Genomic DNA, 14,259 nt, shown 5'->3' on the forward strand with positions numbered 1-14,259 from the left:
AAATTCCACATCCTGCTTTCCTCACCTGCAAGGTTCTGCTATTTTTTTCATGAATAGTCTTGTAGAGGAGGAAGGAGGGAGATAAGCGTTTTCCCATTCTAAGGATCAAAGTCTTAGTTACAATAAAGCAGCATAGTTATGCCAGCTTACATTTACCAACTCCTGGAGTAACAGAGGACTACATCTTGGTCAAAAACCAGCTTGCCTGGGTCATCCATCTCACCAGTGATGGGACATTCTATCATGCATTGCTATCCTGCCAGGAAGAATGGATTTACCCCAGACAACTCCTGGCAAACAACAATTATGCACAACTCCTATACATTGTTAACTCAGTCCAAACTGGGCTTAGTCTATCTACTTACAGATGTAAACATGAGACAGCAAATGTTGAGCATGTTCTGCACCCCATGAAATGACTGGTGATTCAGTGTATGTTCATGAGCAGTATGGAGGTGGAGTGCAATCAATATTTATCTTAGCCACAAAATACTGAACGTTGTTATAAGAGCAATCGGAATGAATTAATCGTAGATCCTAATGCACCCTGGCACATTTTGTTGTAGAGATAATGAAAACACGCTGATCTCTCTGATATGAGATGTATAAGTTTTTAAAAGCATGTTGCTTCCTGCACATAGGACATTTGCTTGTCAACTCATGCTAAAATAAATGTACTTCAGCTTTTCTTCTCTGATACTTTTAATGATAAAGGCAATCCTGTTTTAATAAAAGTTCACCAGACAGATCTGCTTTGTGAAAGTTAAACCTATGTGATTTGTCACAATTCGTATTCTGTTATTATGGCTATATAATGGATTGCGAAATTTTTGCAAACCACTAGAAATTACTTCATATGGACACTTATTACTAACAAAGGCTCTCTTCTTATAATCAGCATTATAGTGACAGCAGATACGATACCATTATGTGGAGTAGAGCTTGTACAATAAGAATCACTGGGCAGTCTCTGAGGGCACTGATAGAGACTCCCCTTTTCGCAGCTTTCCAGAAGACTCTGCCCCACATGAAGCATCTTCCAAGGATAATATCGGTATCTCAGCCAGTCAGCACATGCTTCTGCTTTCCCGTTGTGGGAAGCAGGGAGCGTTAATCATCGTTAAATCAATGTTGCTGGTATACAAAAGTTCTTTTCAGGGAAGTACTTGTCAGTCATCCAGCCGTGGGGGCAGAGGGCGGAAAACTGTTGATTTTAGACCTTAGGCAGAGGACAGTTGTATCCCAGGCTGTAATGATGGATTCCTCGGTTTCTGGGGCTTTTTACAGCACTTTAGAAGAGTAACTGTTTTATATTTTGTGCCAGGTAATACAGAAAGAGGCTTCACTCCTCACATAGAGCTCCCACAGAGACAAAAATCATGAGGTGAAACAATTTTCTCGAATTTGGACCAAATGCACTCTCCATTGCGAGTAGCTTGCACAGAGAACAGTTACATAACCCAAACAGAAAAGTCATGCCTATGGCTGTTTATCCATCATTTGCAGTGTAGCTAGGGAATTCCATGGTATTTTATATCCTTTATGGAAATAAATTCTATGGAAGGATCCCAGTGACTTATTGATTTCACATCTGATCCTGCATTTCTTGTTCACCCCAAAACCTTTCAGCACTGGGAGTTTCAGATGTACAAGGAGAACTATAAAACGTAAAGTTCACATCAACAAAAGAAAGTTATGTTCTTTTTTCCCTTCCTTCCTCCCTTTTTGTTAAAATATTTTATACTGGGTCATGTTGAAATGTAACCAAATCAACAACTACTAAACTATAAAACCCCCTCAGGAGCAATTGCAGGATTTGGTGATTTTTTTCTCTGCCATTTTCAGATAGTGTGGCAAATTTGCATTTTTTATCAACAGAGTTTTTAAAAATTCTGAGTTGAATGAATAATGTCATGTGTTTATAAGTATCAATAATCTAAGCCATCTGCAAAGGAATGGTTTTGCAAAGGCATCTCTTTCAGAACACTGTGGATTTTGTCACTGCTTGAGGTTTTGGCAAACCATCAATATCACTATAATTTTCTCTTATGAAATATAGTTTTTGACTGAGATCTTTTCTTTTTTTCCTTAGCTAGCTAAAGTTTAAAAATACTGCATGTGTAACTCTGCAGATTCAAAGGTTAGGTTTTCTCCAAATTGCATTATTTGCATATTGCATATTAGATGCCAGTAACTTAGAAAGGTATATTGCAAGCTGTAAGTGAAACAAAAAAGCTTAATAAAAAAGAAAAAAGAGAATGCCTGCCTTATCAAATGCTCAACATATTCTTTATATTTGGTTTGAAAGGAAGAGTATGTGAACTTTTAGAAGACAAACACCATCTTTAAGCACAGATTCATTACGAATCACTATTTTAACACCTACAAAAAGCACAATGCTATTACTAGTAGTGACAGCATATCATTTAAGGACGTGATAATCTACACCCTCCAAAAACAGACTGGAAGCAGGAACCGCCTAAAATTTTCTATCCAAGACAAGCAAATTTGTCACTTCCTAATTCTTTGATTCAAAATCACAGTTTCAAATGAGGAAGATAATCTATGTTAAGCAATGCTCTAAGCAAACGAATATTCCATTGCTAGCAGACTTTTATGTATAAACACAGTCCTCAAGTAATTCAGAACTTTATTACTAATAGGGAAACTGCACCCACCTTTTGTATCAGCAGTCATTTCGCAGACTGATGGGACATGGCATACAGTTGTGCTATTATAATGTATACATTGGCTTTGGTGGGTGTGTTGCTTGTCAGGGTTCTGCACAAGATAACAATAGATCCAAGTCAACACGCAAAAAGCAGCTTTGCCAAGGGTTGGGAAAGGTACAGGTAAACCCAAGGGAAGGCATACAACTTTGTGAATCCAATTGACATTGAATAGTCTAAATAAAAATGCATAGTTTCTCTCCGACCTTGCCTGGAAGAAGGTTTCCTTCTCCCACTCTCGGTATGAAAAATACCATGATCTGATTTTGTGTAGAAATAAAGTCAGTTTTAAGAGATTTTAGGACTGGAAGGCTATGTGGAAAAACATGGCATACTTCTTGAGCAGCAGATATTAGCAGATTCCACGTTAACTGCTGTGGCATTTCAGCAGTAAAGCAAGATTTGGGGCATTTCACACTGGGGATCTCAGGACTGGCTAGGACATTGTGGAACCCAAGATGGACTATACATTTTCTCATTTTCAGTGCCTTTTCTCTCATCCCCCCCTGATGCTTCTGAGTTCAGTAGTATCTGGGAGACAGGAGATTCTGCCTTTTGTATATTTGGTCCTCTTTGGTTCCTTCCACAAATCTGGTGGATGCAGGTCCCTCCTCTTGCCTAAGACATCAACAACCATTTTCCAGATACTACATTCAGCCTTGGGATGGGTGGGTGTAACTTCCACTGACTCACAATCTCTCCACAAGTACTGGAGCACTAATTTTAGGCAAATGAAAGTTATTTTTAATCACCCAAGGCTAGAAATGGTGTGGACTCCAATATAAGGAGCAAAAAAAGACAGCTAGTAGTATCAGCTGAGAACAGGAAGAAGAACCTAAACCAAAAGCCTGAGAGACAAGACATAGGCTCCTGTTTACTGAAATCCCCACAGCGCAAACTGCTCTGTGTTTCGCTGTGTGTTTTTACGTTACAGTCTGAACAAGCACAACAGAAGAAAAAAGCTTTAAAATAAAACCAGAATGAATATGTCCTTCTATCACAAGCTGTAGCTGAAGCTGTTCTCCTCCCCCAGTAGCATAGTTAGAAATTCCCCCAAATTTTAATTAAAAAATGGCACACCTATGCATCTGCATGAATTATTGCAGTGTGCAAATGGTAATAGCCACAAAGTGTCCAAGTGAACAGGCACAGCAGAGCTCCGCGCAGCTCCACAGAGACCATTCTCCCAATGATGCGTAGGAGGAAACAAAATAGAAATGAAAGTAAAACAACCTCTTCCTCTCTGAAGAGTGCTACTTTACTCAATTTTACAACATGTGTATGTGTTACACAAATTCTGCAGCAAATTGGGGTCCCTGGGTACTGGGGCATTCCCAGCATGGCAGCTGCCTCAGCACCTTCACAGGCAGACATGCAGAGGCTCCTTACCAGAAAACTATTATGAAAACGGGCAGAATCTGATTCACGTTTAGGATCATAGGGTCACAGGATAATTGAGGTTGGAAAAGACTTTCTCTTCCAAAGGAGGGTTTTGGTTTTTTTTTTTTGGAAAATTTGCAGTCAGCTCAGAGCCACATGTCTTCTCTGAGATTTGCAGCACTTTAAAGACTGACCACAGGTGCTTGCTCTCACTAGAAACTGAGGAACCAGACAAGTCAGCTCTGGGACTGGACATGCTGCTGGTTGTTAAGATTGATTTTACTTAGGAAATTCTGGGAAGCTTGGCGGGAGTTTAGGGTCTGTCATTTCTTTTACAGCTCTGAAGGGCTGAATCCTTACTTGAAACTTAGATAGCAGCAACAAAGTGAGCAAGTCTTTGTTGAAAAGTGCCAATATAATTATCAGAGAAAGTTTTCTTTATTTTTTAAGCATTCCAACCATACTTTCTTAACAATTGAACTTGTTGTAGTATTTCTTTTCTCTTAAAGTTCTGGAAGGACTAAGCTCTGGTCTGGCTTCCACAGAGAAGAAAACTCAAGGACTGGAGGAAAAGGAGGATATTAGTCATTCATGCTGTTACCTCAGCTGGCTCTGCACACCAGTCTCGTGGATTTGGGCGCTCAGCACCTTTAGAAGACAGGCTGCTGGAGCAAAAAGCACATCTGAAGGAATTTATGTTGATTTTGAAAGAGCAGACAACAACAAAGGGACCAAATCAGGAAAAAAAAAAAAAAAGGCAACTCTGGCCAACATCAGCCACTAAATATAGCCCTTCACTTACCTCAGTGCATCTAATTCTAAGATATGTATTTCTGACTCCATCTATTTAGCTGAAAAGGGAAAGACCACACCAGGATAAGCAATGAAGAGTGGTCAAACACATAACTTAATGGCAGTGTATAGAAGCCACTACAAAAAAGCTAGGGGAGAATGAAACATTTTGTGGTGTGGCTGAGTGGCTGATTTCTGTACCCAATCCACCAATATTTTCCAAGCATGGACAGCTTTTCTTGAAATTAAAATAGAAAACACAAGTCCCATATCCCACAAAAAACTGACAGTTTAGCAAAGAGATGGAATGAACGAAGTAAATCTGACTGCATGGCATTTTAGGAAAAGGACAAAAATAGCTGCAGCTATTAAAAGTGATATACTGCTAAAATCTTTTTGTGATTATGCCAGAAGTTGATCTGACTCCTTGAAAGAACTCTTAAAGGGTTATTGCTTCCTCAAATGAAAGCTACTTCACATGTGCTCTCCTTCCTTAAAAATATGCTGAATGGAGTTACTTCTAAGTGTCAGATTTGTACTTCTCACTGCCCTTTTGAGACATTTGGAAATAACATAGCTGAGAAAGAGGAAATGAATAGATCAGGAAATAATCTATAATAAATCAAAATGCAGCCAATGTAGTCATCTTTTTGTTGTTGCTATCATTAGATTGGGTGTAGTAAAGCAGAATTTGTCAGACTTTCCAAACACAATGCAGAGTCCTCCAAATCAGAAAGTAACATTCAGATCGGTTTATTTGCATGAAACTAGTATCTTTAGCTGTCTTGCCCCACCCCTTCTCTCCTGAAATGATGGATGTTTGAAGCTACGATCCAGATACCTCAACCAACTTTAATAAGCCCTCTTAGTTCCAGAAGAAAGGAAATGGTTTGTAATATCCTGAAGTCCCTTAGATGCACTGATTATTTCTTTCCCTTGTGAATTCTGTCTCTGCAGCTCAGTTCTAACCCAAAAGCTATAAGATCTGGTGTAAGAGCAGTGCTGTACCCATAACAGGCTCTGCTGAAAGCAAGGATACAATAGTTTAGACTTCAACTAGCCAATTTAATACAAACACAGTCTGAGTTCTCATTTACCTCACTCAACCAGATATGTTGGTGCAAAGTTTCAGGTAATCCTTCAGGTCATTTTGACTTAGAAAGCTTAGATCAGACCACCAGGAAACAGAAACAACTTCATGGGCAGACATGACCAGCAGCACATAAACAGTGGGCATTGCATTACAAATAATCCTCATAATCAATGGATAATGTAGATTTTATTTATTCAGTGAAAAAACACATTATGGACATATAAGCACTTTCTAAAGACTGAGAAGTACCATTGACACTACTCTATCAATCAACAGCACAGGAATGTTCACATACAAGGCCAGCCCCGTGCATTGCATAAACTGATATAGGATTGAGCTCATGTTGAGTTATATCATTAACTGTGCCATACTATTTTCATTTTTGCCACCCTCACCTAAATGCAGACCAACAACAGTAGCTGAGAGAAGCAGTGTGAACCACCGCTTAAAATTCTTCCACCAAACCAGGGGAGAGTCAATATGATTTCCATGTCATTGCTGGAATTCATTCCTTCTCTGGACACTGCCAACCCAACCCAACCAGGGATGACTCATCTGCAGGGCCTCATAAAGAACTTCTGAAAGGCTCGTGTTTTGCCTTTGGAATGCACTGGATTGCACCAAGAGTTTGTGATGCTCCAGCGTGGGGAAAGAGAACATCCCTGACTCTTTCCTATAAAGACATTCCCAGTCTGCACTCTGTAGTATTAACTGCAGCTCAGTTTATTCCTCACTACCTAAGGAAAACATTGAATGTTCATTTCTTTGGCAAATTTTATCACCCGTCCAGTTTGATTTTGATTCTGAGACAACATTTTTTTGCTTGCATAGGAAAACAAATGAACAAATTGCCCAATCCTTCTTGGACTTTTCCTTGTTTTCCCATTTCTAACCTTGTGGTAAAAGAGATGTATGATGAGCTATAGAGGAAAAAATCTGTGGGAGTCCCAGCTAAAATCCTGTCAGCACATCACTGGGTAAAGTAGAATTATAAAAAGCCAAAGAAGGGCAAAAATATAACAAGCAGAAGAAAAGAAATATTCCACAGGAGGAGAGAGTAGAAGCCAGTAGGACTGTTTTGTTTAGAAAGGATTTGACAGATCACATGGCACTTCACATGAATTAATGAGTAAACAAGCCCACTTGGCTGATAGTAATTTTTCCCTTAATGCATATTAACTAAAATTGAACCCAGTATTTGCAGCACTACATATTGTAAAGCTATGAAATGTACTACCACCTACACTGTATTAATGAGCTAACAACCTAATATGACTTAAAATTGGGCAAGAATTTAATATTTACAGAATACATCATCCCTCACATTTGGGGACTTAAATGTTTTGCTGGTTGGAGTTAGGAAAAAACATAATTGCTGATAGATTTTTGCATCATTGTCTGCCGTGACTGGTAGACAACTTTAGTTGAAGCCCCTGGGTTCTAGCAACTTTCAGCAAAGGTGTTGGGAAAGCCTGTTCTGATTATGACAATTTCAATAATCCTATGTAAGATTACAAAAAGTCATAAAAAGAGGTAAAGAAAATTCAGAACTTCCTTGGTAATCATCTCACTTAGATCTGTATAATATACCAGGAAAGGGAAAAACATTATGGGTCCTAGCTTCAAGGATTTGCCAAATGTGCACAAGAGGTATCTGAGGTTTTACCTGCTGAAGTTCAGCCGGCATTTTAGCTGTCCAGAGGTGCTTCATATACCTATTTCTATTGATGTTATCAGAACTCCTGAGGTGGAATTTCTTAGAAGTTCCTCAGAAATGGCTTCATAAACCTATTCACTGATTTGACTTTTCAAAAGTGGCTTGCATGAGTTCCTTGACAGTCACATCGGAAATGAGTTTCTACTTGCTTGTATCTCACTTTGTCAGCCCCAAAATTGAAAGGCAAAAGGTATATTAGTCAGCACCACACAGTATTTATTAAGATCACATTTTTATGGAAAGTCTTTGGATAGGAAAATAGGGGTCTATTGGGAAAACACACTCAAAGTACTGTGTGTGTCATATCTGGGCAACCTAGCTGTAATGATAAGGTGGGTGCTCATCTCTAGCTGCTGGGCTGGACTCTTATAACACCATGTATTGCAGAAGAAAATTGGGCCTGTCTCACAGAAGACCTAAAGAAATGACTAAATCAGGACTAAACACAGGAATGTTTCTTTTGCAAAATGGTAATGTAAATGATGGGGGGGCTGACTAGTAATACAGTTGGTTTCCACTAACAGAATAACATTATGATCTACAGAACTGAATTCCAGACTCTGAGCTAAGATATTTTTTTTTCCTTATTTTCCAAAGTTAGAACAAAACCTGTGTTCAGGAGACCAAGTCTTATCCTTTTTGCTTCCCCATTTAATCTCACGTGGGTATCCCCATTCGATTTGAGATGCAGAAGATATTCTGCATGTCAGAAGTCCTACATTGGTGGTTCAAACGTGGTTGCAAATCATAACAGACTTGTAATGCAATTTATCTGTGGACAGTTTGACCAAGAATATAAGTATTTCCCATGGATAGAAGGATTTCTTTCATCTAACTGGAAGATGATGAATCCAGCATGCACATGAAAGCGCAGTGCCATGTGTCTCTCAATTTACAGGTTTCAAGGTTCCAGTTCTAAAAAGGGGGACATCTAAACAAATGAGAGAATTAGACAAAAGCTCAGCCAGGCCAAATCTCTGGCCACCACTCTGTCCCATGTGTGTTTTTCTAATAGGGTGGGTGTACAGCCTGTCTCAGTGCTTTCAATTTAACAAGTCATACCTCCCCCGTTTAAGTGTACTACTTTTAAAACTAGATAGAATTTTTAATGAATGGAGCAGATTGTTATGTCTGTAGGCAACTTGCCCTCTGTGTACTCAGAAGGGCTACCCTGAATCTGGTTATGAGATTGCAAAATCTATCTAGTTTAAGGATTATTCTTCCTGAAAATGCAATGAGCAACTTCTTCGCTTGAATATTTTGTTTAAAATATTAAGCTGCATGTACATTCTAGAAGTATTTGAACATGGGGTCTGAAATAAGATCTTAAGCAGTCTGAAAGAACACACCAGTCTGCAGAATATGATATCCAGAAAAATAAAAGTTCTCATTTCAAAGGTAATACACACACACATACATATACATGTATATAAATCTGTATGGCATATCTGTTGTGCAGGCCTAGCCTCCTTGTGAAGTTGTTTTTCAGTATAGCAAATTAGAAAAACATGCCCAGAATTAAAGGTTACTTAATCGGGTTGAAGCAGTAACTTCAATTCCAGCAACTCCCTCCCACTATGTTATATCTGATAATGTACCCAAGTCCAAACATAGACTTAGTTCAAAAAGATGTTTGGTCCTTGAATGTAAAATGACACTTAGCTTACACAATTAGCCAGGTAATACATATCCTTCCAAGAGAAGCAATTTTTACCGCAGAATAATCTGCATTTTACTAATCTCTGATTGTTAAGCTTTACTTGCTGAAACTTTTCCATATGGCTTTTTGAATACCACTATCCTGTATTTAATTACCACAGAAGGCCATTAATGAATAGGTTGGGAATTTGGCCCAAGCCCTGTTCCACAGTTTGGACAGTTTGATGGAGACAGAGCCAACGAGCAGAACATTTCTGTCAATATGAGGCTATGCCATTTCACACATCAAAGCGGTGACAAAAGAAGAGTAAACAGACCTATGGAAATAAACACACAACTATTTTGTAACTGTCCATAAACTTCTAAAATAGCATGGTCACAAAGTAGCACTGAGTGAAGCGAAGCACTGTTGTGCTAACCTGAAGGACAGTCAACCAGAAATTGGTGGAGTAGTCTTTGTAATCAAGATTGTTTTTATCAGTCTGTAAGTAAGATGCATGTCCAGAAACGCAAAGTGTACTTCCCAATTTTAAAGGCAAGACATGATATTGAGCAGAACCAAGGCAAGGGTAGGCAGCTTGGAGTGCAGAGGATGTGAGGAAGCTAACGTGGGTGGGAAAGCATATGTTGCTGCTTGGAAGAGGAAGTGGTACACCACAGTTACTTCATAAGTGCAAGGGCTTTATAAACTAAATCTCCTAGGGACTGTTTCAAACAGACAAAGAATGACATCCAGCCCTGACAGGCTTTCGGTATTGTTTGAGAAGGCTGGCTGCCTTCTAAAAACATTGCACTGCCACATGCACCTTTTCCAAAAATGCCTATTTTTAACCTCAGCCTCTTTATATAAACAGTGGGAAGATGCCCCATGTAGTAAACTTTGTTTTGTCTAGCATGAAATTAATGGCTTCCTCAGTCTTACCTGACAATGGAAAACATATTCTGGTGTGGTTTTCTTGAACTTCATGTTCCATACCAATGCTACCCCATCAGGCTCATGTGGAGCATCTTCATTATTGTTATAAGATGCAACCATCAACTCAGGGTACTAGAAAGAAAAAGAAAAAGAAAATTAAATAAGATGGATGATGATGAATCTATGCAAAATCAGATGAGACAGAAATAATCTACACTAAATGCACAATATCTGCTTTTAATTATAATATACACTAGTCCAATCATAGCATTCAGCTTCAGTTTAGTTTTATATTTTACTTGTCCCTGACATCCTTAAAGCCCCTGCTCCTTGCTCTCTATCAGTTATTCTCAGATACCACTAAGGCAACATTAATTTCTGCAGGCAATCCTCAGAAAAGACAACCAGCAGCATATTCATAAAGGGAATGCAAAGCAAGGAAGAGGAAAAATCTGAAAGCTTGAGTCATTCTAACGTAATTGTTTAACCATTTCTTCAGGGACAAACTGTTGTCTTAATTGATTTTGATAATAAAAGCACTATGACCATAGTGTTGACTTGCTTTTATTCTGAAATTCACAGGTTTTTCAGCTTTCCCTGAAAACTATTCTTTCTTATTTCATTATGCACTTTTCCTATTCACTTATGCGTAGAATCAACTCGAAAGCTCTTCTTGATGATTCAAATAGCAAACAAAACATTTTCTTCACAGAAGCTGAATTTTGCAAGATGCTGAAGTCATCTTGTAAAGCACAGGGTGACCTTGAATTCCACTGACTCAGTAAGATTGATGTAATGAGCACTCTAAAATCAGATTCATTTTTTCTTGTACGCCCATTATACACTGTTTTATAGAAGTAGATATGCAATACACACATGGATTTGCTCTGTTTATATATATATACACATATATCCACAACCAAATAAGATCATATATGAAAAATCAGATTTTCACATTCTGTTGATGTCCTTGTATCATTTTAAAACACCATAAGAAGTAACAATTTGCCCACAAAACATCAAGTACTTTTTGCCTATACATTAGCAGTTCTCCACTCTCACACATTTGACATTAGGCACCTCTGGTAGCCTCTGTCCTTCCCTCTAAACAGTCAAAGTAAGGCAGTAGCCCTTACGGCACATCCAGAGAAAAGCACATGGCTTCTGCAGACCGGCAAAACAGCAGCCCAAGGTTTGTAGAACCCACACACTGCTCTTGTAAACTAGGAATGCTTTCCCTGAGAATTTCTCAATGACCTCTGCAAATCATTGTCATTTTTTGTCTTTCCCAGGTAAATTCCTGCCAAACCATTCACCACTTTACAGGGGAACAGTGCAGCTGGTAGATGTAAAGGAAGTGGGACAAAGAAACTGCCAATAGTGCTATTGGGAGCTGTGAATTTGGTCCACACCAGATATTTTAACAATAAAAATAACCCCACCACCTTTATATCATTATTATTGGGATTTGAGCCTCTCTGCTTTCAAAATCCATTTGGAAGAAATAACGCACACAGCTTTAACTTCTGCCTTCAGCAGCTGTTCCTTCCCACTTTGTGTACACTTCCATGGATAAGACATCATGGAGCTGATGATTTTTATATTCAAGCTCATAGTTCCAAATGAGCCTGGACCCATGTGTGGGAAAACCAGCAACAACACATGGTCCCCACAGCCGCCTCTTTCCCATTTGGGGGCAGCTCTGACGGGGTTGTACCTACATCCTGACAGACCTTGGCTGCTGGCCCAGCTTGTAAGGGCAGTTTAGCACCCAGATCACTTGCATGGGATTTAGAGCATGCAGCAGACCAAACACCTCTCCTCCCCCCCCAAGAACTGAGGGAGACCTGAGGGTGGTTTAACCCCACACCTGAGACACTTCTCTGGACAGCTACATCAGCCTGCCCTCCACTGGTCTCATCCATCTCACCCCCCTCTTCTCTCTCCCATGACAGATTACAACCGTTTCTGAACAGTGTGCTCAGCTTCTTTGAACCTTCTCATCCCACATTGGCCCAGGTCCAAGTAAACAGCATATGCAGTAGACTCTTGTCAGGGCATCTCATTTTGGCTGAACACATGAGGTACCATTCACACGAGCAGCTGAGCCTGCAGTTGTGAGGGGCCAGATGATACCCTGGCAGGCAGGAGTAACAAGCCCTTCCACTGGCATGACTGCAGCCAGCTAGGGCATGTGACCAGGTCTGAAGCATCAATTTAGAGGTGCTTTGGGGTTGGTTCATGTTCCTGGAAAGTTTAGCAAGCATGTTCTGGTTGGCAGCATGTCTGGCCATAAACAAACACTGACTCAAATCTTGCTGGTCTATACGTAGGTTTTGCAATCACGTTTTATGCATCTGACTGGAAATACAGTTTCAAGTTTACACAGATGCTGGGGTCATACCTAGCTGGGCAACACCATTGTGAGGCTATTTGACTCTGGAAAAAACAGAGCTAAGTGCAGCACCCTAAAATCCATGCTGGCATTGCCCACTCACTGCTTCACTCAACCTACTTGCGTTTTACAGAATTTCAGTCCTCACCAGGTGCCCAGCTGTCCTGTGACTGCAACTGAAAACGATGTGGAAATGGTGCTGTGGGAAACAGCATTCTAGGCTGCTGCCTGAAAGTCAAGTGAGACACGGCAGTATCCATAAGACTTTGGTTTTCTTGGCTTTGGATCAGCTATGCTACCTCATGGACAGAGCAAGGTGATTCCACTGTCTCTCTGTGTTTACACTCAGTCTGTTGGGCCTTTCCCTTAGATCCTTGATGAAGCATCTAAGCTGTTTTCCCCTTCCTCTGCAAAAGAATCAAGGGTCTAGTGGTTTAGCTTTAATGGTATGAATGATCCCACATGTTTGGGACAGTATTTTACATGTGACTGGGAACAGAATAACTTGTTTAATCAATGCATCAAGGTCCTTTGTTTGATTAAGCTTCAATTTGCCTCCAGGCTGTTTTGCAGCAACAGTTTTATCGCAGAAAATTGAGCAATGTGTTCTGCAGTTCCCATGATTATTCAAGTACTTTGGCATACTGGACACTGCCATGTCCTGGAGCATGGGTGAGAAGCGGAGCTAGTGGTTTGGTGAAATACCTCTGTCCGGCTCCAGCTCCTGCTACATGATACACCTCAAAGCAAGCAAGAGAGGAGGCAAATCCCTCCTCCCAAGCTAGTGTAGAGCAGCACACAGAAGGTAGAACGGCACACAGAAGCTCCCCGGCATGGACAAGCCTGGCTGGGGTGCCAGGGAGCTGCGCATGAGGAGTTAACGGAGGAGGAAGGCAGGAGGGGCCACCCTGGAACAAAGAGGTGGGAAGGAGAACATGCCTTCGAGCCCCAGGGGCTGAGCAATTACATTTGGCAGTGCTCTTCTGAGGCGGCTTTTTTTCTTGCTGCCTTGGGAATACAGTAAGAACTGCCTGTTAGGAAAATATCAGATAAGAATTCCATGTAATTTCCAGCCCCTGAACAAGTGAACAACCTAAGATAAGTGTTTCCTCAGGCTTATATTTGATTTCTGTGGAAATCCATATGTGCTCAAAGGCCACCCACATCACACCAGTGCATACCTGTAGTTAAGCTGATATTTTGTATGAAAGCAAAGGGATAAATCCTTCATTTCACACACAGGGCATGATCTGGGTATTACAAGAAGCCTCTCTGCAGCTGGCTGTTGTGCACCACACCTGGTCAGACAGCCAGACCTGCACAGCCTACCAGGGATGCTCAGTGGGACCCTCCAACTCCTTTTGTCCCTGCTGCCTGCCATGTAAGCTGCCACCTTACCTGAGAAGTACCTGGAGAGATGGAAGCAGCCCTGCTGTTATTTCGAGGGGAAGGAGAGAAGGATGGATGTGAGAGTCACTGTGCTCCTTATCCACTGCCTCTCTCCAACCTGCACACACCATTTACGTACTTGACCTTAAACACAGGCTACATCCACATGCACATCTAACATGGTGCAGA

At 40.5% G+C, this 14,259-nt stretch overlaps 1 protein-coding gene across 9 annotated transcripts in view; it reads right to left on the bottom strand.

Moving 5' to 3' along the window:
- Window positions 1-14,259, bottom strand: part of DYNC1I1 (dynein cytoplasmic 1 intermediate chain 1) — a 194,532-nt gene that overhangs the window by 62,478 nt on the left and 117,795 nt on the right. For all 9 annotated transcript variants that reach the window (XM_056337761.1, XM_056337762.1, XM_056337768.1 and 6 more), the window contains one exon: window positions 10,293-10,418. In XM_056337761.1, the coding sequence (XP_056193736.1) occupies window positions 10,293-10,418 (126 nt within the window). The remainder of the gene's footprint in view (window positions 1-10,292; window positions 10,419-14,259) is intronic.

Source organism: Falco biarmicus, chromosome 4 (genome assembly GCF_023638135.1).
Source record: "Falco biarmicus isolate bFalBia1 chromosome 4, bFalBia1.pri, whole genome shotgun sequence".
In the NCBI taxonomy this organism is placed as follows: domain Eukaryota; kingdom Metazoa; phylum Chordata; class Aves; order Falconiformes; family Falconidae; genus Falco; species Falco biarmicus.